Here is a 27,901-nt window from a genome sequence, read left to right as displayed (position 1 = left end):
TAGGGAAACCATGAAGAGCCACTGCCCTGTCAGTAGACTCTGCCTGTCCATTGCAGAGCTGATTCCAAGATGTTCCCTCTAGATGGGGTTGCCCGTCACGTGGTCTCTCAAACGTCATTTCGTCAGAGCGCGGGTTGCCAAGCCCACGTTAAATACTCCTCAATTGTCTGGATGTGTTTTTTGCTTGAGTTTGCTTCTTTTTTTTTTTTTTCCTTCAACGTCCTTCTCCTGTTTAAACCTCAGCAGATTTAGTGAGCGCTTGGCAACCCGGTAAGGCGCATTGAAAGCGATTTGGAAAAGGTGAGTTTGCTTGTAAATTAATCAGAGATCATAATAATAATAATAATAATAATAATAATATCAGACATAATGTTGTTGCATGCTTAAGGTTCATTCTCATACCAAGTGATCCATCTGTAGAAGAAGCGACTAGTCAGTGGGTGAAATGCGGCTCGATTAATCGGCCCCAAAACGATAAGTAGTTGTCGGCCGCAGATGAATTTTAACTTAAAAGCAATCGTTTCTTACCGTTGTTTAATCCAGTGATCAGGTATAACGGGTTTAATTCGGGAGTCGATGAAAATGTACAGTAATGCACACTGCAAATACTGACTTGTAGGCCTTAGCTAGTCGTGTTTTATTATAAATCCAACACATACAGACAGAACAGAGGTTGATGTAGGAGGTTGTGTGTAAAACTGCACATGTTTTCGTTGCATAAGAAATTCTAAAAACAAAAGAGCAACGCTGGGATGTCATTAAAATTCAGTGATCATCGCATCCCTGTTGCCATGACTGCTGTGAAGTAGACTCGCCTCATCCTTCATCTGCTCTGCTTACACACACACACACACACACACACTTTGTGCTGTCGACGTTTGTGGCCTTCTATTAAATCAGCGATAAAATACCTCAAGTCCACTGTAATGGCGAATAAAACTGCAGAGATTTTTGCAGTGCGACAAGAAAGCGAGTGAACCTTCACCAACCTGGGCTCAGTTTCCCTTAAAACCTGTTTTGTGATGCTGTATAACAGATAAACTACCCTACAGGTGCCCTCAGCCTTTGTTCTAAAGTCCATCCATCCATCCATCCATCCATCCGTACAGGGTCGTAGGTAGGTTTGAGCCCATCCCAGCTGACTATACGTGAGAGGCGGGGTACACCCTGGACAAGTCGCCAGGTTATCGCAGGGCTGATACAACCATTCACACTCGCGGTCAATTTAGAGCCACCAATTAGCCTAACCTGCATGTCTTTGGACTGCCAGGGAAACCCACGCAGACAACATGCAAACTCCAGAGAGAAAGGCCTTCGCCGGCTGTGAACCCAGAACCTTCTTGCTGTGAGGCGACAGTGCTAACCACTACGCCACCGTGCCGCTCCTTCAGTAGCCCCTCAGCAGTTCCATAGGCTGATCGCGTCCATGCCACGCCGCATTGATGCAGTAATTTGTGGTAAAGGAGCCCCAACCAAATATTGAGTGTATAAATGAACATAGTTTTCAGAATTTGCACATTTCCCATCCATCCGTTATCTGTAGCCGCTTATCCTGTTCTACAGGGTCGTAGGCAGGTTTGAGCCCATCCCAGCTGACTATACGTGAGAGGCGGGGTACACCCTGGACAAGTCGCCAGGTTATCGCAGGGCTGATACAACCATTCACACTCGCGGTCAATTTAGAGCCACCAATTAGCCTAACCTGCATGTCTTTGGACTGCCAGGGAAACCCACGCAGACAACATGCAAACTCCAGAGAGAAAGGCCATCGCCGGCTGCGAACCCAGAACCTTCTTGCTGTGAGGCGACAGTGCTAACCACTACACCACCGTGCCGCTCCTTCAGTAGCCCCTCAGCAGTTCCATAGGCTGATCGCCTCCATGCCACGCCGCATTGATGCAGTAATTTGTGGTAAAGGAGCCCCAACCAAATATTGAGTGTATAAATGAACATAGTTTTCAGAAGTTGCACATTTCCCATCCATCCGTTATCTGTAGCCGCTTATCCTGTTCTACAGGGTCGCAGGCAGGTTTGAGCCCATCCCAGCTGACTATACGTGAGAGGCGGGGTACACCCTGGACAAGTCGCCAGGTTATCGCAGGGCTGATACAACCATTCACACTCGCGGTCAATTTAGAGCCACCAATTAGCCTAACCTGCATGTCTTTGGACTGCCAGGGAAACCCACGCAGACAACATGCAAACTCCAGAGAGAAAGGCCTTCGCCGGCTGCGAACCCAGAACCTTCTTGCTGTGAGGCAACAGTGCTAACGACTACGCCACCGTGCCGCTCCTTCAGTAGCCCCTCAGCAGTTCCATAGGCTGATCGCGTCCATGCCACGCCGCATTGATGCAGTAATTTGTGGTAAAGGAGCCCCAACCAAATATTGAGTGCATAAATGAACATAGCTTTCAGAAGTTGCACATTTCCCATCCATCCGTTATCTGTAGCCGCTTATCCTGTTCTACAGGGTCGCAGGCAGGTTTGAGCCCATCCCAGCTGACTATACGTGAGAGGCGGGGTACACCCTGGACAAGTCGCCAGGTTATCGCAGGGCTGATACAACCATTCACACTCGCGGTCAATTTAGAGCCACCAATTAGCCTAACCTGCATGTCTTTGGACTGCCAGGGAAACCCACGCAGACAACATGCAAACTCCAGAGAGAAAGGCCATCGCCGGCTGCGAACCCAGAACCTTCTTGCTGTGAGGCGACAGTGCTAACCACTACGCCACTGTGCCGCTCCTTCAGTAGCCCCTCAGCAGTTCCATAGGCTGATCGCCTCCATGCCACGCCACATTCATGCAGTAATTTGTGGTAAAGGAGCCCCAACCAAATATTGAGTGTATAAATGAACATGGTTTTCAGAATTTGCACATTTCCCATCCATCCGTTATCTGTAGCCGCTTATCCTGTTCTACAGGGTCGTAGGCAGGTTTGAACCCATCCCAGCTGACTATACGTGAGAGGCGGGGTACACCCTAGACAAGTCGCCAGGTTATCGCAGGGCTGACCCATAGAGACACACAACCATTCACACTCTCATTCACATGTACGGTCAATTTAGAGCCACCAGTTAACCTAACTGCATGTCTTTGGACTGTGGGAGAAACCGGAGCACCCGGAGGAAACCCACGCAGACACGGGGAGAACATGCAAACTCCAGACAGAAAGGCCCTCGCCAGTCACTGGGCTCAAACCCAGGACCTTCTTGCTGTGAGGCGACAGTGCTAACCACTACACCACCATGTTGTTCTAAAGTCCTCCTCGTTCAATCATTTTCCCCACAGAAAACCCAGACTGACGAAGAGAAATCTCAAAGGACTTGTTCCCTTGTTTCCAGAGACACTCTTGTTACTTTTTACATCAATAAAATCCTCCATACAGCTGATGACCTCGACTATGATGGCCTGATATTTCATAACATTAATCACAAATACGTCTCTGCGAGTAGAACGAGTATAAACTCCTCAGGTGCCGCAACACATTTCTTCATCACCAACAAAATGGAAGACACTTTCAAAGACGAGATTCGGACTAATAATGTCCAGGGACTATGAAGAGGTGAGTGGGTTCTGCTTCCACTAATGTTTTCTTGCACTGTTACTTTATCAGTTTATCATTTGGTTACAGTATATTCTATATAAACACATCAGTCAGTATCAGTGGGTTACACCAACAATGACTGGGTTAAAAAGAGTTTAGAGCTTCAGGTGAAATGAATTCAGACTACCTCAGTACTACAACCCCGATTCCAAAAAAGTTGGGACAAGTACGAATTGTAAATAAAAACGGAATGCAATGAAGTGGAAGTTTTAAAATTCCATATTTTATTCAGAATAGAATACAGATGACATATCAAATGTTTAAACTGAGAAAATGTATCATTTAAAGAGAAAAATTAGGTGATTTTAAATTTAATTACAACAACACATCTCAAAAAAGTTGGGACAAGGCCATGTTTACCACTGTGACACATCCCCTTTTCTCTTTACAACAGTCTGTAAACGTCTGGGGACTGAGGAGACAAGTTGCTTAAGTTTAGGGATAGGAATGTTAACCCATTCTTGTCTAATGTAGGATTCTAGTTGCTCAACTGTCTTAGGTCTTTTTTGTCGTATCTTCCGTTTTATGATGCGCCAAATGTTTTCTATGGGTGAAAGATCTGGACTGCAGGCTGGCCAGTTCAGTACCCGGACCCTTCTTCTATGCAGCCATGATGCTGTAATTAATGCAGTATGTGGTTTGGCATTGTCATGTTGGAAAATGCAAGGTCTTCCCTGAAAGAGATGTCATCTGGATGGGAGCATATGTTGCTCTAGAACTTGGATATACCTTTCAGCATTGATGGTGTCTTTCCAGATGTGTAAGCTGCCCATGCCACACGCACTAATGCAACCCCATACCATCAGAGATGCAGGCTTCTGAACTGAGCGCTGATAACAACTTGGGTCGTCCTTCTCCTCTTTAGTCAGAATGACACGGCGTCCCTAATTTCCATAAAGAACTTCAAATTTTGATTCGTCTGACCACAGAACAGTTTTCCACTTTGCCACAGTCCATTTTAAATGAGCCTTGGCCCAGAGAAGACGTCTGCGCTTCTGGATCATGTTTAGATACGGCTTCTTCTTTGAACTATAGAGTTTTAACTGGCAACGGCGGATGGCACGGTGAATTGTGTTCACAGATAATGTTCTCTGGAAATATTCCTGAGCCCATTTTGTGATTTCCAGTACAGAAGCATGCCTGTATGTGATGCAGTACCGTCTAAGGGCCCAAAGATCACAGGCACCCAGTATGGTTTTCCAGCCTTGACCCTTACGCACAGAGATTCTTCCAGATTCTCTGAATCTTTTGATGATATTATGCACTGTAGATGATGATGATATGTTCAAACTCTTTGCAATTTTACACTGTCGAACTCCTTTCTGATATTGCTCCACTATTTGTCGGCGCAGAATTAGGGGGATTGGTGATCCTCTTCCCATCTTTACTTCTAAGAGCCACTGCCACTCCAAGATGCTCTTTTTATACCCAGTCATGTTAATGACCTATTGCCAATTGACCTAATGAGTTGCAATTTGGTCCTCCAGCTGTTCCTTTTTTGTACCTTTAACTTTTCCAGCCTCTTATTGCCCCTGTCCCAACTTTTTTGAGATGTGTTGCTGTCATGAAATTTCAAATGAGCCAATATTTGGCATGAAATTTCAAAACGTCTCACTTCCGACATTTGATATGTTGTCTATGTTCTATTGTGAATACAATATCGGTTTTTGAGATTGGTAAATTATTGCATTCCATTTTTATTTACAATTTGTACTTTGTCCCAACTTTTTTGGAATCGGGGTTGTAATTTAATGCATTATTCACATGTGTACAATAATATTTTGTGGAGTCAGAATTGTTTTATTCCTCAACATTATTTTTAGGCATATTTTTGTGTTTGAGCTTTTGAGGTTTCATTTTAAACCCATTCAATTCAAGGGACCAGACAAATAAGCTAATAATTATAAAAACTCAATACATATTATAACTTTCATACTGGGGGGGTTGTGGTTTCCATCACTGAAAAAAACAAAACAAAAAAAACCACACACAGAGACCGCTGGTCTATGCTACCCCAGACGCCACATTTACCCCCTTTCCACCAATGCAAATTAGGTGCTAGTGCCAGTTCAGAGTTGGTTCAAGTTGCAAACCTTCTGAGAACCATTTTGCTTTTCCATGGGCTAGAGAGCCACCATAAAGCCACATCATTATGTCATTGTATACATCTGAATACATTTCTGCTTACCCAACAATGCTAGCACCAAGCACAACAATAATAATTCTGGACTACCGAATTAAGCAAGCGAGATCCTACACTAGCTATGTTTTTGTTGTGTTTTTTTTAAAAAGATGGTCACAAAAGGCGCTTTTGGACTAAATAGGTCCCTAGAACTGTTGAGATGAACAACCCACTGGGGAGCTACCCTGAGAACAACATCCCTTCAAGGGCTTTTCTGTTTGCATTCACAATGCCAGTAGGAATGCTGATGTTGCATAAGCCAGCTTCCTAGCGGGACATGAGCAGGAACTGCTAGCGAAGATTATTATATTTCTCTTTGATGCGTCAAATTCGCACTGTATTTCCTCCGACGCATATAGGCTCAACCCTGTCTGTCCATTTATCTGTTTTTTGTTTTTCAATTTTTTTCATGCTCTTAAGAGCTTTTATTTACATGGCTAACAATTTACACAGATTTTTAAAAATGGTAGTTGCTAATAATGCATTGGCCCATATTCAACCAGTCAATGTACAGTTACATCTGGACCAATCATTGCACCTTTACTTCACTCATGGTCCCTCTTCTGCTGGAAGAGTACCTACCCTGAAGTATGAGCTGAAAAAAGTATGTTAAAATGATGTTCTAAGAACTATGATTGTTCTCAGTTCCTGCAGTGTGGACACAAAAAATGGTGAACTTCCTCCAGCAGTTCTGAGAACTATGAAAAAATTTCCTCTGGTCCAAAAGCGCCTTAAGTTTTAGGTGGTCCTTTTGGTCACCATAATCTTCCTCCAGCCCCTGATGTAAGCAGGTTCTAGACCAGCAAAATGTTGGTGTCGCTCTTGAATAGTTTTCCTGCTCGAAAGCTGGTTCTTGGGCTGTTAAAATGTGAAGAACTGGTTTGCAATTAGGCCCCAGGTCTGAACCAGGTCTCAAATTGCCTTGGTGGAAAAGGGGTATTTGAGAACCACTGCCCTTGAGCATGGGTTCCCAACCTTGGTCTTGGAGTATTCTCTGGCCTGCACATTTTAGCATTTTCCCTGATCCAACAACTCAGAAAGGCATTTTTATCAACTCTGTTGTGTTAGGGCAGGGAAATCACTAAAATGGGCAGGACCAGGGGTACTCCAGAACCAGGGGTGGAATCCTTTGCCCTAAAGGGTACAGAATAATGTGTGCATGACGTGCTTTACTGTTTATAGGAAGTAGGGCACTGGGTCTGATTATCTTCCATAATTAATCCAACAATCTAAAAAAAAGTAAACATAAAACGAAAGTAAACAGTTAAACCTTGAATAGATACTCTTTTTTTTTTCAATTTTAACTGAAAACTAGCGTAAATTTTCCCATGTATGGAAATTTAACCCACATAAGTTTACAAATGAATCTCTGATTAAATGTAATTTTAAAGTTAAAGAGGAACATGAGCAAAACTAATCTGGGTAAATAGTAACTTTCATTTAATCTTTGTTGTTGCAGCACAACCTATAATTTAATTTTGGACAATAAGCTACACAACCTTCCTCTTTCCTTTCCAATATAGCCTGGCAATTCAGTAGGGATGTTGGCAGCAGTGGAACATGGTCCTGTCCTCTGCAGTGACTCCAACATCCTCTGCCTATCATGGAAAGGAAGGGTTCCCAAAAGTGAGAAGGAAAAGCCGGTGTGCAGGAGACGCTACTATGAGGAAGGCTGGTTGGCCACCGGAAATGCAAGGGGTGTTGTTGGAGTGACTTTCACTTCCAGTCACTGTAGGAGGGACAGGAGTACTCCACAGAGAATTAATTTCAATTTAAGAGGCCACAACAGTGAGGTTTGCATTTCATATTTGCCTTTGACAAATCTGCTTCATTATATTTTGGAAGGTAATATATTGGCAATTTAGCAGTGATATATTTTAGAACATAAATATGAATGACCCCTTATTGCATAAGGGCCACAGTATTTCTATACCGTGGATACAAATGTCTACATACCCCTGTTAAAATTGCAGGGTTTTATGATGTAAAAAAAAACCAGAAACCAAGCTAAATGGTCAGGTCTGTTAATGTGATATAGCAACCAATGAAATTCAAGGAAAAACAAAACAAATTTTGGGGGAAAAAAGTAAAAGAAAAAAACTTACAGTAACCTGGTTGCATAAATGTGCACACCCTTTTATAATGGGGTATGTTCTAAAGCAGTTATTATAGACCTGCTTTCAGTGAAGTAATTCTGATTAACCTCAGTAAAGGTCAGCTGTTCCTGTAGGATTTTCTCGACATCGTCTTGGTGTTATCCGATTGCTGGACATGGTCCCTAAAGATCTTAAAAGGCATATACTGTCTCATATTGTCAAAAGGTATTGAGGAATACAAAAAATTAGATGTACCATGGAACAGTATGAAAGCCATCACGAACAAGTGGAGAATATGGGGCACTGCAGTGGTATTCCCAAGAACAGGATGTCACTCCAAAATTAACAAAAAGTCAAGATAAAAATTTATCAGGAAGGATACGAAGAGACCTCCGGCAACATTAAACGAGCTGCAGGAATGTCTAGAGTTACTGGTCACTCCCTACATGTGAAAACAATCTCACATATTCTTCACATATCTGGGCTACGAGGTAGGTGGCTAAAAAAAATCCAAGGCCACCGAAATAGGCTGAAATCATGTGACACAACCTTTTGGCCATAATTCTAAAATATATTTTTGGTACAAAACCCGGACAACTTTACCCAAAGGACAGTATACTCTCTGTGAAGCATGGTGGTGGCAGCACCATGCCATGGAGCTGCTTCTCTTTAGCTGGAACTGGGGCTCTTGTCAAGATAGAAGGAGTTATGGATAGCCCCAAATACCAGTCTGGTTTGGCGCAAACCCTACAGGGACCTGTTCAACACCTGAAGAGGAAGACTAACTTCACCTTCCAGCATGATAATGACCCAAAGCACAAATACAAGTCAATAAAGTAATGGCTTCAGAAGAAGATGATAAACATTTTAGAATGGCTGAGCCAGAGCCTAGAGCTCAACTCTATTGAAAATCTGTAGAATGATTTGAAGAGAGCTGTGCACAGGAGATCCCCTCACAAGTTGATAGATCTGGAGCATTTTTGTAAGAAAGTACGGAATAAAATTGCACAAGATGTGCTAAGTTGGTGGACTCCTACTCAAAAAGACTGAATGCTCTATTACAAGCAAACTTTAACAACACATTAGTTAAGGGCTTTAATAACACATTAATTAAGGGTTGTGGGTTTTTGTACAAAAATGTTTTCACAGGTTTTCATTTGAATTTTGTTGGCTGCTATATCACATTTAAAGCTGGACAATAATCTGACATTGAATGATCTTGGTCTCATTTTTTACATCACAAAAACCTGACATTTTAGCAGGGGTGTGTGGACATTTTATATCCACTGTATATAGGCAGGAATTTCATTAAAACAATAATGTGAGTGTTAACTGTCTGTGCAGGTTGTCCTTGTCCGCTGGAATGAGCCATTTCAAAAGCTTGCTACGTGTGACATGGAAGGGGGGATATTTGTATGGATACAGTATGAGGGGCGATGGTCTGTGGAGTTGGTTAATGATAGAGGAGCTCAGGTACTGTTTTACATCACAATCCTGCTTTTCCTCAGTCTAAACACAATGATTACATGACAATGACAATTGTATATAATAGAAAATATAACAAAATTAAAAAAGGAATTATTTTATGTTTGATTGTCAGGGACGTTCACAGGTTTGGAATGTATTAATGGTTTCTGGTGTGTCTATTAGGTAAGTGACTTTACCTGGTCCCATGATGGAACTCAGGCCCTGATTGCCTACAGAGATGGCTTTGTCTTGGTGGGCTCAGTCAGTGGCCAGAGGCATTGGTCATCTGAGATCAACCTTGAGAGTCAAATCACCTGTGGAATATGGACCCCTGATGACCAACAGGTAATCCATTATAGATAATATATGACATATGGATCAATTTACTACATGTTTGGTCTGTGCAAATGATGATGAGATCCATCACTGTATGCACACAGGTGTTATTTGGAACAGCAGATGGGCAAGTAATTGTGATGGACTGTCATGGTCGGATGCTTGCTCATGTTCTTCTACATGAGTCCGATGGCATTGTGGGCATGTCCTGGAACTGCCCTGACTTCCTGGTGGAAGACAGCACTGAGAGTGATACGGACTCTGATGACAATACCCCAAGTCAAGGTAACGGTCTGCCATATTATAGTTATTATAACTATGTTCATGGTTCAAATTATGTGGGTGCTGAGCTCCCATAGAGTGAGGACTGGCTCTCAAGAAAGCAGCAAAATCATATATCTGTGGGGGTCTCAAAAATGCAGCATCATTATATTTTAATCACAAAAAAAGCTCATTTTCTTTCAATATACTGCGGAATATTTATGTTAAAGGAGATACGCAGAGGGTGGCACGGTGGTGTAGTGGTTAGCGCTGTCGCCTCACAGCAAGAAGGTCTGGGTTCGAGCCCCGTGGCCGGCGAGGGCCTTTCTGTGCGGAGTTTGCATGTTTCCCCCGTGTCCGCGTGGGTTTCCTCCGGGTGCTCCGGTTTCCCCCACAGTCCAGAGACATGCAGGTTAGGTTAACTGGTGACTCTAAATTGACCGTAGGTGTGAATGTGAGTGTGAATGGTTGTCTGTGTCTATGTGTCAGCCCTGTGATGACCTGGCGACTTGTCCAGGGTGTACCCCGCCTTTCGCCCGTAGTCAGCTGGGATAGGCTCCAGCTTGCCTGCGACTCTGTAGAACAGGATAAAGCGGCTAGAGATAATGAGATGAGATGAGATACGCAGAACCATGGCCTCACTTTTTGTTTATAAATGCCTTGAGACCTCAAGAATGGCATAGGAATAGTTTCAAGCGTTAACAATAAATCTAATATAGTCATTTTTATGATTAAAGTGATTCATATAGGTAGCAGTCTGAGTGAATGACCTTGACATCTGTGACGTCACAGCAGGAAGGCTATCAGTCTCATCGCCATTTCCCCTATACTAAAACACAGAGCTAACTGTAACTTTGATCCTCCATTTTGAGCTAATTTATCGCTATGTCACGTAGATGTGTTGCTGGCGGGTGCAGCAACACAACAGAAGGTGGATTTATGTTGCATTCATGGCCTAAGAATGTTCAAACTGCAAAGGTTTGGATGTGTTTTGCGAGAAATTCATGGACTGGGCGCCTATGAAGTGGTCTCTTCTCTGCTCTGCACATTTTACTGATTACTCATACAAAACCTCTGATCTGTTGAGGAGTGTTGGCTATAAGCCTGTATTGAAAGAGGGTGCAGTACCAACAATTAAAGGAAAAGAAGACTACAAGGAAAGGAAAGTAAGTTCAGTTGCACCAGTTCTCCCGGAGTGTGAGCCGAGCAGTAATGGCGGAGTACTCAGGACGGAGAAGGAGTGTTGCGCCCCCCCCCCCCCGCTGGATATGCTTGCCAAGGCAGCAATATCGAATGAACGAAGAACTGAAAGTCAGATTGTTTCAAAACAATCAGCCACAAGATTGGCCTTCAAGAAGCGAGAACACCGATGGATAAGCTGCGACTTGTATTTGGTTACATAACAAAAACAACACCGCTCGTTGTTTACCTGCATTTAGATTAATACATGTAACTTGTATTGTGTATTTAAGTTACCGGTATAAGATTATTTAATTTGCTTCAGAATGTGATTGTCTCAGTTCATCTGATTATTTAATTAGCCTTTTACATTTTATCAGTGAAAATGCATGCATGTACATGTATGTTGCATAAGTTATAACGCCCATCCTGTTTTAATGAGAGTCACATGAGACTGTCAGTTCAATTCCATCCAATTCTCTACATGGCTTTGTTCTCTGGCTTTATTTCGTAAGGTGGGGGCCTCCATGGCCGACGTATTCCTATCGGATTCACTTTCCGATGGTTCGAACTGATATGGTTCTACGTGTATAGCAGTAACATATACACACACTCCAATTTCAGGACTATCACAGTCACATGTATTACTATCTGAGGAACCCGAGGAATCTCCAATAAATCTGAACGAAGAGGCCATTGCAACCGCCTGCTGAGTCTGGCTTTGGTCTATTGAGGTTTTTCACCCACGTGACCAAGTCATGTGATGCATCGTTAGGCTGCCATTTTGGACGGCACGGCTCGAATCAGTTTGAATGCGAGGAAGGTGACAAACGAAAAACATAAAAGAAAAAGGAGCGAGATGCAGAAAACACCTTCACTATCCAGCGACGTAGGGCATTTACAGGGCGAGCAGAGGGAGAGGTATTTGCAAAAATTGAGGTTAGCAGGCTTGGAGAACGACGTTTACCTGCTTCCACCAGGATTGTTCACTGACATACGGATGTACACGAAGCCCTCGTCTTTACCTGACTTTGGCCCACATGATCTGTATACCTATGTCGTTAAAAACCCATCGCCATACACAGGTATTGATCTGAAAGCGTATAAGAGTTTGGATGCCTACAAATATTTTGTGTCAGGCTGGGTAACATGCCTACATCAGTGGGTCGTCCCTGGAGCCGGTGGTCGCCATCTTATTACAGCTAAGGTTTGTTCACATTTTCATTTACTTTCGGTCCTCAGGATAAACAAAATGTTATTAAATGTCATTGAAATAACTTCTTAGTCTGTTGAGACATGACCCGTTATAAATTTGCTGTTACCAGGCAATGACCAAGAACTGTATTATTAGGGTCGGTGTCTGTGTTGTAGCAGTGTACTAGCAGCTAGCTGTTAGCACTAGCTAATGTCAACAACATAGTAGCTAGTATGTTACTGTAGCAATGTTTACGTTCAGTCATTTGGATGACTGTTAAAACCTTTCAGTCTCAAGTTTTTCCTTTACTGTATTTACTAGTTTACTGTAATTATGATCCGGCAGCTATTTACACCGGATCCAGTGTAAATAGCTGCCGGAGCGCGCTCCGGAACCTCGGCCGGAGCACTCCGGGAGCAAGCCGGAGCGCGCTGCTTAATTTGAGGGGGAGCAAGCCGGAGCGCGCTCCGGAACCTCGGCCGGAGCACTCCGGGAGCAAGCCGGAGCGCGCTGCTTAATTTGAGGGGGAGCAAGCCGGAGCATGCTCCGGAACCTTGGCCGGAGCACTCCGGGTGCAAGCCGGAGCGCGCTGCTTAATTTGAGGGGGAGCGAGCCGGAGCGCGCTCCGGCAGCTATTTACACTGGATCCGGTGTAAATAGCTGCCGGATCATAATTACAGTAAACTAGTAAATACAGTAAAGGAAAAACTTGAGACTGAAAGGTTTTAACAGTCATCCAAATGACTGAACGTAAACATTGCTACAGTAAAATACTAGCTACTATGTTGTTGACATTAGCTAGCTTGACCTTCAAAATGGCGGACACTGGGGCATCACGTGACCCTGTGACGTCAGGTGAAATACCTCAATAGCACCAGTTCCTGCTGTGACATCACGCACTCAGGGCTGGCTAGCTCAGCAGGGAAGCTCGAATGCCAACTTTCGGTTGATTTTAACTCTCAAAAATATATATATTTTTATTCCCAATTATGCAGCATACAAGAGTCAAGGATGGAGATACTATCCACTCAGAAATGTATTTAAAGATAAAGGTTCTCCATATCTCCTTTAAAGATAGACACATAGCCTTAAATAATAAGAAGAATAAACATGTTTTCCAAAAGAATGCATTACAGCTCGGTGCATACTCTCGTGAATGCAGCACCACCATGCCACTATGCATACGGACTATCCTTTTGAGAGCTCGTGAACATTAACAGACCTATACACACACATTAATCCTTTCAGAAGAAGAACCACTTGACCTTGGTTTCATTTGTTGGTTAAATTTTCAAGAAAAAGATCACGACCACAGCCTGCTGAAAACGGACCACTTTGGTCTATTTTGTCTGCGTGATGGTAAGAGAACAGCTTTTACTTTCTACTCGTAGAATGCATTCTCCTTCTGTTTAAAGTGTAAGCTATAGGAAAATAGCAAAACAATATGTTAAACTACTGTGTGTATGCAAGTATAGCCTAATGAACCACGTAGCTTCTCATTCACGGGCAGCGCATCTGTTAGGCTATTTATTTATATATTTACTCGCCACGTCCACACACCGTTCTTTTTTTTTTTTAAAGGGACCCCCACAAAGATGAATTCATAATTCGAACCCCGACTATTACATTCCATCAGTCTTTCTACTGATATTCATAGCTTATCTACCTAGTGGATTTTATCTGTCACTGATCTCTGGAAATGTCTTTTCTTTAAAGCACGTAATGTGAAGCCCCTTCTTACAGTAAGCTTCATATCTGGAGACATAAGTCTAATGAACAACTATGATGACCTTTCCCCTAACATTATCCACTCAGGACTAAAAGGTAAAAGACCATGCTATGCAATTTTTGTTAGAATATTTGTAGACAATGGTCCCACTTGCTAAAATCGATGCGTTTCTTTTATACAGATGTGGAGGTGCAGTGGTGCTCTCAGGGAGACTTGTTAGCTGTAGCTGGAATGGAGAGACACGGGTTGCCTTCTGACTCAGCCTGTTCCTCCATGATAAGGAATGCCCTAGTCAAGTTCTACAATGTCCAAGGAGAACATATATATACTTTGGAAACACCTGCGCAGGTCACCTCTCAGTCATTTATCATTGATCATGTCTTATTTTATATACTGATTGATTAACAAATTCCGTTAAAATATTTATATAAACACAGCATATAAAAATTACAGATAATACAAACAAACTAATAAATAATATTTACTGTGTCACAATCACTGGTGGATCAGTATGCAAATGATGTGGTGCTGTTCGAATTTCAGAGGCCCATCACTACTATATGCTGGGGCCACAGGGACTCACGGTTGTTCCTAGCTTGTGGTCCAGCACTGTATGTTGTACGGGTTGAGCACAGGGTGGCCAGCCTCCAGCTGCTGTGTCAGCAGGGCATAGCCAGTGCCCTAAGAGAGGAGAGAGATGTGAGCAAACTGAACATGCCATCTCTCCTCTGTTCCTACGTTACCAGTGCATTCATACCAACAATCAAGGTAAGGAGTAATGTGTACTACAATCCCAATTCCAAAAAAGTTGGGACAAAGTACAAATTGTAAATAAAAACGGAATGCAATGATGTGGAAGTTTCAAAATTCCATATTTTATTCAGGATAGAACATAGATGACATATCAACTGTTTAAACTGAGAAAATGTATCATTTAAAGAGAAAAATTAGGTGATTTTAAATTTCATGACAACAACACATCTCAAAAAAGTTGGGACAAGGCCATGTTTACCACTGTGAGACATTCCCTTTTCTCTTTACAACAGTCTGTAAACGTCTGGGGACTGAGGAGACAAGCTGCTCAAGTTTAGGGATAGGAATGTTAACCCATTCTTGTCTAATGTAGGATTCTAGTTGCTCAACTGTCTTAGGTCTTTTTTGTCGTATCTTCCGTTTTATGATGCGCCAAATGTTTTCTACTGTATGGGTGAAAGATCTGGACTGCAGGCTGGCCAGTTCAGTACCCGGACCCTTCTTCTACGCAGCCATGATGCTGTAATTGATGCAGTATGTGGTTTGGCATTGTCATGTTGGAAAATGCAAGGTCTTCCCTGAAAGAGACGTCGTCTGGATGGGAGCATATGTTGCTGTAGAACCTGGATATACCTTTCAGCATTGATGGTGTCTTTCCAGATGTGTAAGCTGCCCATGCCACACGCACTAATGCAACCCCATACCATCAGAGATGCAGGCTTCTGAACTGAGCGCCGATAACAACGTGGGTCGTCCTTCTCCTCTTTAGTCCCGATGACACTGCGTCCCTGATTTCCATAAAGAACTTCAAATTTTGATTCATCTGACCACAGAACAGTTTTCCACTTTGCCACAGTCCATTTTAAATGAGCCTTGGCCCAGAGAAGACGTCTGCGCTTCTGGATCATGTTTAGATATGGCTTCTTCTTTGAACTATAGCGTTTTAGCTGGCAACGGCGGATGGCACGGTGAATTGTGTTCACAGATAATGTTCTCTGGAAATATTTCTGAGCCCATTTTGTGATTTCCAATACAGAAGCATGCCTGTATGTGATGCAGTGCCGTCTAAGGGCCCGAAGATCACGGGCACCCAGTATGGTTTTCCAGCCTTGACCCTTACGCACAGAGATTCTTCCAGATTCTCTGAATCTTTTGATGATATTATGCACTGTAGATGATGATATGTTCAAACTCTTTGCAATTTTACACTGTCGAACTCCTTTCTGATATTGCTCCACTATTTGTCGGCGCAGAATTGGGGGGGATTGGTGATCCTCTTCCCATCTTTACTTCTAAGAGCCACTGCCACTCCAAGATGCTCTTTTTATACCCAGTCATGTTAATGACCTATTGCCAATTGACCTAATGAGTTGCAATTTGGTCCTCCAGCTGTTCCTTTTTTGTACCTTTAACTTTTCCAGCCTCTTATTGCCCCTGTCCCAACTTTTTTGAGATGTGTTGCTGTCATGAAATTTCAAATGAGCCAATATTTGGCATGAAATTTCAAAACGTCTCACTTCCGACATTTGATATGTTGTCTATGTTCTATTGTGAATACAATATCAGTTTTTGAGATTTGTAAATTATTGCATTCCGTTTTTATTTACAATTTGTACTTTGTCCCAACTTTTTTGGAATCGGGGTTGTATATCGCACCATAAAGAAATTATCTAAAGTAAAAATAATTCAACACTGATCTGCATCTTCCATCTACAGCCTCCTATTCCTGATCCAAACAACATCCGTGACTTTGTTAGCTACCCCACAGCTGGAAATGAGAGATTGCATTGTACAATGAAGCGTGCTGAAGAGAATCCAGAGGCAGGAGGCCCATGCTATACGCTCTATTTGGAGCACTTGGGGGGTTTGGTCCCTATTCTTAAAGGCCGTCGTATCAGCAAACTGCGTCCAGAGTTTGTTATAATGGACCCCAAAATGGACAGTAAGACAGGTAGAGTTTAAATATGTAATCACCTGTTTTTAGTTTGTCATGGATGGCGATGGATGCTCTCTAATCATTCCTGATGCAGAAAAGCAGCTTTTTCAAAGCTAACATATTATTGTGTTTTTGAATTTCAGATGATGTCTGTGTGAATGGTATGTTATCCTACATGACTGACAGCTGCAACTGCTCTGACTCTAGTGACATTGAGTTGAGTGATGAATGGGTCGAAAGGAAGTCACCTAAACTTTCTAGAGGAAACAGGTCTCCCAAACTTCCAAGGTAAAAGGCTGTAATTACAGACACTGAAAGTCAGTCAAATAGTAATCAGTTATTATAATTCTAAGATACAAGATATAATATACAGTATAAATAGTATTGTTTATTATTATTATTATTATTATTATTATTTTTTTTTTTTTTTTAATTTCATTATCTTAGAAGTTGATATTCTGAAGCACTAGTAAACCAGGACACCATTAGTGTTTAATAATGTAGTTTATTCTATCCATATGCACTGGATATGAGCAATCGTGCGCTCTGATTGGCTACTCCACTACTAGGCTATCAGCTCATATACTGTGAGTAGAGAAAAACAAAATGGCGGAACGTGTTGTGAACCAACCGAGGACGAAATAAAAACACTACTCTTAAAAATTAAGTATTTAAAAGAAACAGAAGTAGCCAAAAGAATATAGCCCCCCCCCAATAGTGTCTGTTCCACGCTCCAGCCCAGTTGATGGCAGTAATGCACCTTTAAGTTGGTTTGCCAACTGCCAAAAGAAAACCATAAAGAACACCCCCCACCCAAAAAAAAATACAAAAAAGCAACAAAATATGGAATAAAAGTATTTGATGGTAAGAACATATCTTTTTTTTTCATAAATTATTATTATTATAGCATTTTTCACAAATTGCTATTGTCATTTTGCCAGTTTGCTTACATTCTAAGTGGAAATTATTTTGTGAAAGGTTTTGTATGAAGTTTTTATTTATCGAATTTGCAAAAAATAAAAATGCTCTGTTTCTCAAACTCCAGTGACTGTGGATAGAATGAAACAGTTATTCCACTCAATCTCGTCGTATGCGCCTTGCCGGCTATCAGCTCATGTACGACTCAATTTCATGGAATAACTGTTAATTATATGTCATGAAATATACAGTATATTTCCTCATTATTCTGATTTATTCACTAGAATCAATATGGAATCAAGAAAGTCTCCCAAACTTGCCCAAACATCCCAAGAATTATCCAGGTCTCCAAGATTACCAAAGAAAGCTACTATACGATCTCCAAGTCTCACTCGCAGAGAGTTTCCAGTAGATGGAATAAGTGAGGTATTAAAATTTAAGTTTTTGTAAATTGTGTCTGATCATAACTACATTTAAAAACCCATGATTATATCTGCTTTTCAGCATAATTATCTGGCTCAAGTCACCTCTAATATTTGGGGTACGAAGTTTAAGATTGTGGGACTTGCTTCTTTTTTGCCAGCAAATTTGGGTGCAGGTAAGAAATTTCTCTGAAAAATGTTTTACCTGGGGCGGCACGGTGGTGTAGTGGTTAGTGCTGTCGCCTCACAGCAAGAAGGTCCGGGTTCGAGCCCCGTGGCCGGCGAGGGCCTTTCTGTGTGGAGTTTGCATGTTCTCCCCGTGTCCGCGTGGGTTTCCTCCGGGTGCTCCGGTTTTCCCCACAGTCCAAAGACATGCAGGTTAGGTTAACTGGTGACTCTAAATTGACCGTAGGTGTGAATGTGAGTGTGAATGGTTGTCTGTGTCTGTGTCAGCCCTGTGATGACCTGGCGACTTGTCCAGGGTGTACCCCGCCTTTTGCCCGTAGTCAGCTGGGATAGGCTCCAGCTTGCCTGCGACCCTGTAGAACAGGATAAAGCGGCTAGAGATAATGAGAGATGAGATGTTTTACCTGTATTGCAATGCACATAGTTCACTGTACAGTGTATCGGTGGTAGTGCATTGTTTTTGCTTTTATCTTTATTATGTTTGTTACAGTTATCTACAAAACCAGTTTGTTGCACTTGCAACCACGTCAGATGACAATCTATCTCCCGGAGGTCCGTAAAATTTCCCTTGACTTCATGAGTCTCCCAGTCTTCAATCCCAATGTGTTTAGCGAAGATGAAGATGATTTACCAGGTAAAAATTTATAGAATACGCTTAACATATGAATAATTAAATTTCTGTGAGTATGAACTATTAATCCTGTGGTACCACTGTTTTTGTTTTAGTCATGGGTCCTTCAGGGGTGTCCGGTGATAATCCTCCCTGCACAGTTAATATTCCCATTGCTCCTATACATAGTCCTGCTCAAGCCATGTCGCCCACACAGAGCATAGGACTTGTGCAGTCTCTCTTAGCAAATCAGAATATTCAGCTTGATGTCCTGACCAATCCCACAGCCACTGCAGCTGCTGCAGCGGCGGCAGCAAAGGCAGCAGTTCCTGATCATGGTGCAGACAATGTGACAGCGCAGTACACTGTGCCAGCAAGATACTCTAGTCCTGGACAGGTTATCTTTAGTGGCCTTGAAATGGGTAACCTGAGTTTGAGTGGAACACTCCCACCACCACCACATCATTTGCCACCACAACCTCCTCAACAGCAACGTCAACAGCAACAAGAAGATCATCATCAAACATCAAAACATCAGCAGCAGGCGCAAACACAACAGCAGCATCTGAAGTTGCACCAGCAAGCACAGCAACAGCAGCACCAACAACCAATGCAACATCATCAACAGCAGCACCAACAACCAATGCAGCATCATCAACAGCAGCACCAACAACCAATGCAGCATCATCAACAGCAGCACCAACAACCAATGCAGCACCATCAACAGCAGCACCAACAACCAATGCAGCATCATCAACAGCAGCACCAACAACCAATGCAGCATCATCAACAGCAGCACCAACAACCAATGCATCATCAACAGCAGCACCAACAACCAATGCAGCAGCATCATCAACAGCAGCATCAACAACCAATGCAGCAGCAGCATCATCAACAGCAGCACCAACAACCAATGCAGCAGCATCATCAACAGCAGCACCAACAACCAATGCAGCAGCACCAACAACCAATGCAGCATCATCAACAGCAGCACCAACAACCAATGCAACATCATCAACAGCAGCACCAACAACCAATGCAACATCATCACCAACAGCACCAACAACCAATGCAACATCATCAACAGCATTTGCAGCACCAACAACAAATGCAAACCCAGCATCATCAGCAAATTCAACAGCACATACAACAACAGCATCAACAGCAAATGCAACAGCAGCAGCATCAAATACAGCAGCAGCAACTACAGCAACATCAGCAAATGCAACAGCAGCAATTGCAACAGCAAATACATCAGCAGCAAGTCCAACACCACCATCAGCAAATACAACAGCAGCAGCATCAGATACACCTCCAGCATGAGCAAATGCAGCAGCAGCAACAACAAATTCGCCAACAGATTCAAGAAATGAGACAGCAGCAGCAACAGCTTCAGCAGCAGCATCAGCAAATGCAGCAGCAACATCAACAGATGCAAAGACAGCATCAACAAATGCAGCAACAACTCAAAATGCAAATATCCTTACCACCTCCTCCTTCAGGATATGCCCCTATTTCCATGCATCAGCTCCAGATGATGCCTGCAATTCCTCACCCAGACCAACCACCAGAAAGAGCAGAGCAATCACACACTCTGAAAGTCCCTTCTAGACCACAGTCTTTTATTGAAAATGACAACTCTCTTGAAATTCAAATGCGTAAAATGAATCCTCCACCACCATACCCTGGCACGGTGGTATCTGCAGCAACGGCAGGTCCCCCAGTCCAGCCAGGTCTAATTAGTAACAATGAGAACAATAACACACTGGCAGCAGACCCGTGCCTATCAAAGGATGAGTTTTCTCTTCACCCAGTGAGCATCCAGTACCCAACACCTCTTGGTTATGAAAGGATAACAACGTTTGACAGCAGTGGAAATGTGGAGGAGGTGTGTCGCCCACGGAGACGTCTTATACGAAACCAGAATGCCTATGGCTTGCAAGGAATGGGCAGTTCGGCTACATTGAAAGTCACCTCATCTGAAAATAAGAAGGTCCAGCTTCCCTATAGCTCAGCAACTCTCAGTCGCCTTTCAGTGCCTCGGTATTCCATACCAAGTGGAGATCCTCCACCATATCCAGACCCTGCTAATCAAATCAATGTCACTAGGAGTCCGACACAAAGGATCGACAGCAGTCTTATCCATGCTACGCTACGACGGGATCGGAGAGAAAATGCTCTGAAAGTTCCTCAAATGGTGGATACAGCAAGGACTCTACCAACAAAATCTAAAGTGAATAGTGCCCTTGCACATTCTTACCAGCCCAGGATCCCCACAGCTTTGTACACTTGCACTCAGTGCAGCAGTAACAGCAGCAGCACAAGTGTAAGTGTCAGTGGTGGTGGAAGCAACAGCAGTGGCATTGCAGGGGGCACCGTAGTGCGGCAGGATTTTCCCCCTGGCAAAGGGGCACAACATAGTACCATAATTGTGCATTCTAAAAGTGCTTCAACTCTGGCTTCACAGTCTTCTTACAACCTACTGAGCCCTGTTGACAATAGTAGAGACAGGACGGTGTACATCAACTCTGCTTTTACTGAAGATGAGACTCTAAACCAGCAGTGCCACTTGGAAAAATCAATGCGCCATTTAACTCTCGGAGATGTAAGTTTAACAGTGAAGCGGCCACCACCTTACCAGTGGGATTCTCCTGCTTCAGATCAAATATGGATGGCCCAGGATCAAAATATGCTGACCAGCCCATCAGGACCTCACAAACCACCCCATCTTTTACTCAGCCAAGCACAGCACTTAGACATAACTCGACTACCTTTTGTTCTTTCAACAAAGCCTCCCTCTAGTCCCAATTCTATGACCCTGCCATCACCCTATCAGGTTTCACTTTCACCTTTTCCCCCTGGTATGGGCCACAGTGGTCCTCAGTTTCAGTCATTGCAAAGTACTCCACAGCCATGTAGCCCCAGTGACATGGTAACATCAATTCCATTTAACCAACAGGATCCAGCTCTTGTTTTGCCCCCTGGCTATGCAAATAATCTGGCCAGTCTACCCTGTTGCCCGCTCCCACCCATGTATCCTGGGGCCAGCTCATGCACCAACCTTCAGCTTCATCCAATGGCCTTACATCCCTGGAGCACGTACAGTGCTTGCCCTCCCATGCAGGATCACTCAGCAACTTTACCAAGTAAAATGCATCAGAGTCTGGAGAAACCCATTCTCTCACCCCCACCCCCTCCGCCGCCACCACCACCACCACCCCCTCCTCCCCCACTTCCCCCTCCTCCTCCTCCAGCTGAACTTATGGCTCACCAAAGCACCTCAGAGGTTTTAGCTGACTCTGGTGAGAGTTTTCAGGAACAGTCCTCACTTAATGAGAGTCCAGTACAACAGGGGTCCGACAGGTTCAGCAAAAAAAGTCGCAAGAGACTCGACAGCAGGGCAGAGGAAGCAGGTATGTCCACTGTTTCTGAGACCAAATCAAAAAAGGAAGGCCGTGCTCTGGCTGACTTCAATTCTCTTATTGCCAGCCCAAGGCTTGGTGGCCGAGAGAAAAAGAAGCCTAAAGGGCAAAAGGAGCAACTGAACAAGGCCAAAAAGCTGAGCAGGACCACAAATGAGTTCCAAGACAGCTCTGAAAGTGAACCTGAACTTTTCATTAGTGGTGATGAACTAATGAATCAAAGCCAGAGCAGCAAGAAAGGTTGGAAGAGCAAACGCAGCCTGCGCACAGCAAATGAACTGGAGGAGATTAAGTGCCGCAAGGCAAATGAGAGAGAAGATCGGAGCCTTGGCAGTCAGGGCTTTGTGTATGTCATGGCCAACAAACAGCCATTGTGGAATGAAGCTACCCAAGTCTACCAGCTTGACTTTGGTGGAAGAGTGACACAGGAATCGGCCAAAAATTTTCAGATTGAGCTGGATGGACGACAAGTAAGGCTCTGTTTTTCCTCATTCTTTTTGTCTTTATTGCTTTATACTACAGTTTCAGTTTGTTGTTTTTTTTTTTCAGTTTTCAGAAATGTCATTTTTATAGGCAGCCTGAAATCAAAACTGATTTTTTTTTACTTATTTTCACATATATGTGCATGTTTCCTTCGTTTCAATCAGTTAAAAGATGTCCTCACATTTTTGTCTACATGACAATGATAAAAAGGAAAAAATATATAAGGTGACACATGGATCTATGAGTGAAAGACGAGGGTGATTTCCTCCTAAATGAAGTTGTTTTTTCCATATGCTCATTTTGCTGAACGTCACGTACAGACAACAAAGTATGGCTATGACCTCATGTGGGTAGCCTGTAAAAGCTCCCTGTTATGCCACATTTGTTCTCTGGCCATTCTCAACCTAATGGCCCTTTTCCACTGCCTGATACCAGCTCAACTCGACTCTAGTTGCTTTTGGTATCAGCAGTTCATTTTCTGCCACAGCTGGTCATCATAGCAACGCCGCATAAAACTGCAGTGACGTCTTCAACGCGACATACACAGGAACATCTTTATCAATACTACTACTCGCATATGTTTGCACATTAAATGGGTGTCAAGCCAAAGTTGCCACAATTCGTCACATTTTTAATGCATTTTGTTGAACAAAAACAAAAATATGGCATAAAAAAGCTGCTTCCAAACTGTCGGGACGTAATGGTAACTCACTTAAAATTAGCCAGCCTGTGCTGGTATTTTGCCAAACCCTCTGCTGGTAAAACCAATAAGTGTATGTGCACTCTGCTTTTGATCGCTGTAGTCAATAAGCATATTAAAGCAAGCCACAGACCGAAGGCTCCTGCCTTCATAAGAAACCACTTGAGACCCTGAATTTTGTAACAAAGAAATCTTACTTTAGTACAAGGAATGCCATGCCATGATGTTTGATTTATTACAAAACCTTGGTCAACCCATACCATTACCCATAATTATTTTCCCCAAATAAAATGTGCCGAGCAGGGATGCAAAGCTGCGTTTTCCAAGTGAAAGCCTGGTGCTTTAACCATTGCACCATTTTAACATGTATAGTGTGGCTTTTTGTGAAGGTTGGCACGGTGGTGTAGTGGTTAGCACTGGCACTTCACAGCAAGAAGGTTCTGGATTCGAGCCCAACGGCTGACCGAGGCCTTTCTCTGTGGAGTTTGCATGTTCTCCCCGTGTCTGCGTGGGTTTCCTCTGGGTGCTCTGGTTTCCCCCACAGTCCAAAGACATGCAGTTAGGTTAACTGGCTACTCTAAATTGTCCATAGGTGTGAATGTGTGTATGAATGGTTGTTTTCCCAAGGTTGCAGCAGGAAGGGCATCTGGCATAAAGCTATGCTCCAATTAATGACGTGGATCAATAGGGTCCACGTGGCAGCGACCCCACACACATAAATGGGACATAAGCATGGCTTTTAATGCCATTACTATTACATGCTGACAGTTTGGACACAGTGAAGTATTATAAATAAATATAATGCTATTTAAAAATGGAGGCTTTTTTCAGGACGTCCTGTCTCTCTCACCATTACGATGCAGTGATACGATTCTACCAGTCAGTAGTTCGCAGTGTTTTTAACATTACTTTTTGGTATGGCCTCAGCTTGCTTGGAACCTCAATGGTGGTGATGCCAAAAAAGTACCAGTTGCCAGGTACTATCCACAACTTTAGCCTGATGGAAAACCAAAAAAGGCGAGTCGAATTGAGCCGTACCAGTTGAGCTCAAAAGAGCAAAACTAACCTTACTCTTTGGGTGGATGGGGTGGCACATTTTATGATTGACTTTTAGTCTTGGAGCAAGAGGTGGCACGGTGGTGTAGTGGTTAGCACTGTCGCCTCACGGCAAGAAGGTTCTGGGTTTGAACCTCATGGCTGACGGGGACCTTTCTGTGTAGAGTTTGCATGTTCTCCCCGTGGGTGCTCTGGTTTCCCCCACAGTTCAAAGACATGCAGATTAGGTAAAATACCCAGCCACTGGGGTTGTAGAAGACGGTGCATACTTGGTGCTGATCCCAAGCCCAGATAGATTGGGGAGGGTTGCATCAGGACGGGCATTTGGTGTAAAACCTATGCCAAATCAAATATGCGGAACAGATCCGCTGTGACGACCCCGAACGTACGGAAGCAGCTGAAAGAAGGTGACAACTTTTAGTCTTAGTGCTTGCATGTGTGAAATTGGGAGTTTTTGTTTTGCTGTCAGAACTGATACGTTGGCTCTAAAGCAGAAGGTACATAACTGTAGACACCCTGGGCTAACCCAGGGAAGAACCCTGAACTGGTATGTCACTCAGCTTATGTGAAATTGGAGGAATTGCAGTGTTCAACAGCCACTTTGTCTTCATATCTGTGATTACAACCAATCATGTTTGTTCACCACTGACATTACACCTGTTATGGCATATGTAACAGAAGTTGTTTAAAAAGACATTTCTCTAATTTCTCCTTTTAAAAGAGGATTTACAATTGAGGATGGGACAGATTCCACCTCCTTTTTTTTTTTTTTTTTGGAACCAGAACATGTTTTGGAAAGACGCCAGCCAGCCAGTCTTGCCTGTCTGTATTATCCGTTATTGTAGGCATTTAATGTTATGCTCTATGCTTGTGGCTCTGTGTCCATAGTGCCACAGTCCCATATATCAAGAACCAAAAGATTAGAGCACAATATTTTACTGTATTTGAATCCACATTCTCAAATTCAGGCAAGAGAATAGGAAAGAGGACATATGCGACAAATTGCCAGTTCCCATTCAAAAAGAAGTGGGCTTGGGATTTTGTTCAAAGCATTTTTAAATGTTAAGCACATTAATCACTGTCAGTTTTGCAATCTCATCTCATCTCATCATCTCTAGCCGCTTTATCCTGTTCTACAGGGTCACAGGCAAGCTGGAGCCTATCCCAGCTGACTACGGGCGAAAGGCGGGGTACACCCTGGACAAGTCGCCAGGTCATCACAGGGCTGACACATAGACACAGACAACCATTCACACTCACATTCACACCTACAGTCAATTTAGAGTCACCAGTTAACCTAACCTGCATGTCTTTAGACTGTGGGGGAAACCGGAGCACCCGGAGGAAACCCATGCGGACACGGGGAGAACATGCAAACTCTGCACAGAAAGGCCCTCGCCGGCCACGGGGCTCGAACCCGGACCTTCTTGCTGTGAGGTGACAGCGCTAACCACTACACCATCGTGCCGCCCAGTTTTGCAATGACTAACTTTTTTTATTTCCTGTTACAGGTGATGCAGTTTGGCAGAATCGATGGTAATGCATACATCCTGGATTTTCAGTATCCGTTCTCAGCTGTGCAAGCATTTGCTGTCGCGCTGGCTAATGTCACTCAGAGGCTTAAATAAAGGACAGTAATGGCCATCCTGTGCAAGACAACACAATTTGCTGATTATATATTCTGAATTCTGAATAACAATGGACAGCGCTCTATGTTGCCAATAAATATGGTACTGCTTGTGTTGGACCAGGGTGTAAAGGTAACAGTCAGAGGAATGTGGCCAGAAACATAGCATACTTGAGAGTGAAAAGGTACATAATGGTTAAAATAATCATTATTTTGTTAACTTTATGGTAAGAAGACAAAAAGAAAAAGTAAAAAGAATGCAGGACCAGTGCTTGATTAAAGCTAGTAAAGATAAGTTCCTAGTTTTGATTTTTCTTTTAGCGTGTGTGTATATGTTTCATAACATTAATATACGAAAGGCTAAATAATGATTTGCATGCAAACCTATGCTGATTTAGTTCCCCTGTGGTGGTGATTCCCTTACTGGCGGGTTTTTTTTTGTTGTTTTGTTTTGGAGTTTTTTTTTTTTTGCTGCAGGTTGTTTTCCAACTGTGAGTGGTAATATGAATTTTACAGATTATGTACTAAGGAGGAGGATGCCATGAGTGAAAAAGATTTTTTTGAAATTATTTTGACTGTTCTATCTATTGTATCTCATTTATGTGTGATGTTACATGAATCAGATATTAGTACTATTAACTTCAACATCTCATTGCAAGTTAATTGATTTGACTTTTTTAGTCTTATTTTATCACTTTTTGTAATGGCAGCAGTTTTCTATCACTATAAAACTCTTAAATAGACGTTGATCATGAACCAGGTGGTGTTAAACCATATTTGAATCACTGTAATATGTAGATCTGTAAAATAACACCATACGTTTCATTACATCTCCCCACATGAGCATGTGGTTTTCACTTAAATATGGATTTTTGAACAATATGTTCACAATTTGCTTTGTTAATTTCACCTGAAAATTCTGAGTCTAAATGTGTACGATTTATTTTGGCATTGTAATGTGCAAATGAAACTTTAGAAAATAGACTTGGCATAGTTTTGATCAAGGTACTACCACTCAGAGGATAATAGAACTGAATATAAACCTCTAAAGAATGGCTACAGTGGTGGATGGGATATACATTTTCTCATTTAAATAATAAAAAAAAAATGGTGTGTGGGTTTTTTTTAAGGTAATTTAAGAAATGTATTGATTTCATTATTCAGTGTGATTGACTTTTCATGACCTTAGTAGTTCTGTATGAGAGTTGGTCTGGCATTTTGTCTTCTCCCTTCTAGAAGCTAAGGTCAGGATTTGTTTATTTGGCAGTGCCACACTGTCACAGTCAGGACAAGATCCAATTGGTCCTATATGTTTACTCAAATCAGTAAATATCTGGTGTGTGTGTGTGTACACACACCTCAGCTTTCTTATATAATTTGAGCTGTTATGTTGATTTTTATATTTTGGTTGTACATTAACCATTGGCTGAGAGTATAGGTGTTGACAGATGGTTGATATGATCATTTTCCTGTTTTTGGTGTATATGCTTTGATGATTTGCAAATTGAACAATTTCTAATCTGTTATACTAGAGTATTCAGGCCCAATTTGAATTGTGTGGAATGTGAGGCTTTAACTGTGCTAATGCTTTACTATTGTAATGTACAATAAACCATGATGAGCTTGTAATATTAATTCGGCTTTCTCATGCATTAGAACGTGTAGTATGCAATGAGAAAGCATACAAATGAACAGAAGTCACTTATTTGAGGTCATGCTCAGTGATCTAAGTCAT

General features: G+C 42.7%; 1 protein-coding gene across 1 annotated transcript; it reads left to right on the top strand.

Annotated features, from left to right (window-relative positions):
• Positions 1–220: 220 nt before the first annotated feature.
• tulp4b (TUB like protein 4b) lies at positions 221–27,801 on the top strand. The gene is made up of 16 exons (XM_060934444.1): positions 221–300; positions 3,293–3,566; positions 7,314–7,583; positions 9,231–9,359; positions 9,537–9,698; positions 9,794–9,974; positions 14,041–14,148; positions 14,235–14,401; positions 14,597–14,821; positions 16,523–16,757; positions 16,886–17,030; positions 17,945–18,086; positions 18,165–18,258; positions 18,759–18,902; positions 18,995–22,770; positions 26,051–27,801. Exons 2-16 carry the CDS (start codon positions 3,546–3,548, stop codon positions 26,165–26,167), a joined length of 5,916 nt encoding a protein of 1,971 aa, XP_060790427.1. The 5' UTR covers positions 221–300; positions 3,293–3,545; the 3' UTR covers positions 26,168–27,801.
• The last annotated feature ends 100 nt before the right edge of the window (positions 27,802–27,901 follow it).

Source organism: Neoarius graeffei, chromosome 11 (assembly GCF_027579695.1).
Source record: "Neoarius graeffei isolate fNeoGra1 chromosome 11, fNeoGra1.pri, whole genome shotgun sequence".
NCBI classification, from domain to species: domain Eukaryota; kingdom Metazoa; phylum Chordata; class Actinopteri; order Siluriformes; family Ariidae; genus Neoarius; species Neoarius graeffei.
Note: the sequence above shows the minus strand (reverse complement) of the source record. Positions and strands in the feature narration are given on the sequence as shown.

What these genes read in the sequence shown, in the direction of transcription:
- tulp4b (XM_060934444.1), top strand. Translation starts at nt 3,546, where the DNA reads ATGTCCAGGGACTATGAAGAG. An exon ending in CTTTGGAAACACCTGCGCAG is followed by an intron (nt 14,402 to 14,596) that starts GTCACCTCTCAG and finishes TTCGAATTTCAG; the next exon opens with AGGCCCATCACTACTATATG. An exon ending in AGATGAAGATGATTTACCAG is followed by an intron (nt 18,903 to 18,994) that starts GTAAAAATTTAT and finishes TTTTTGTTTTAG; the next exon opens with TCATGGGTCCTTCAGGGGTG.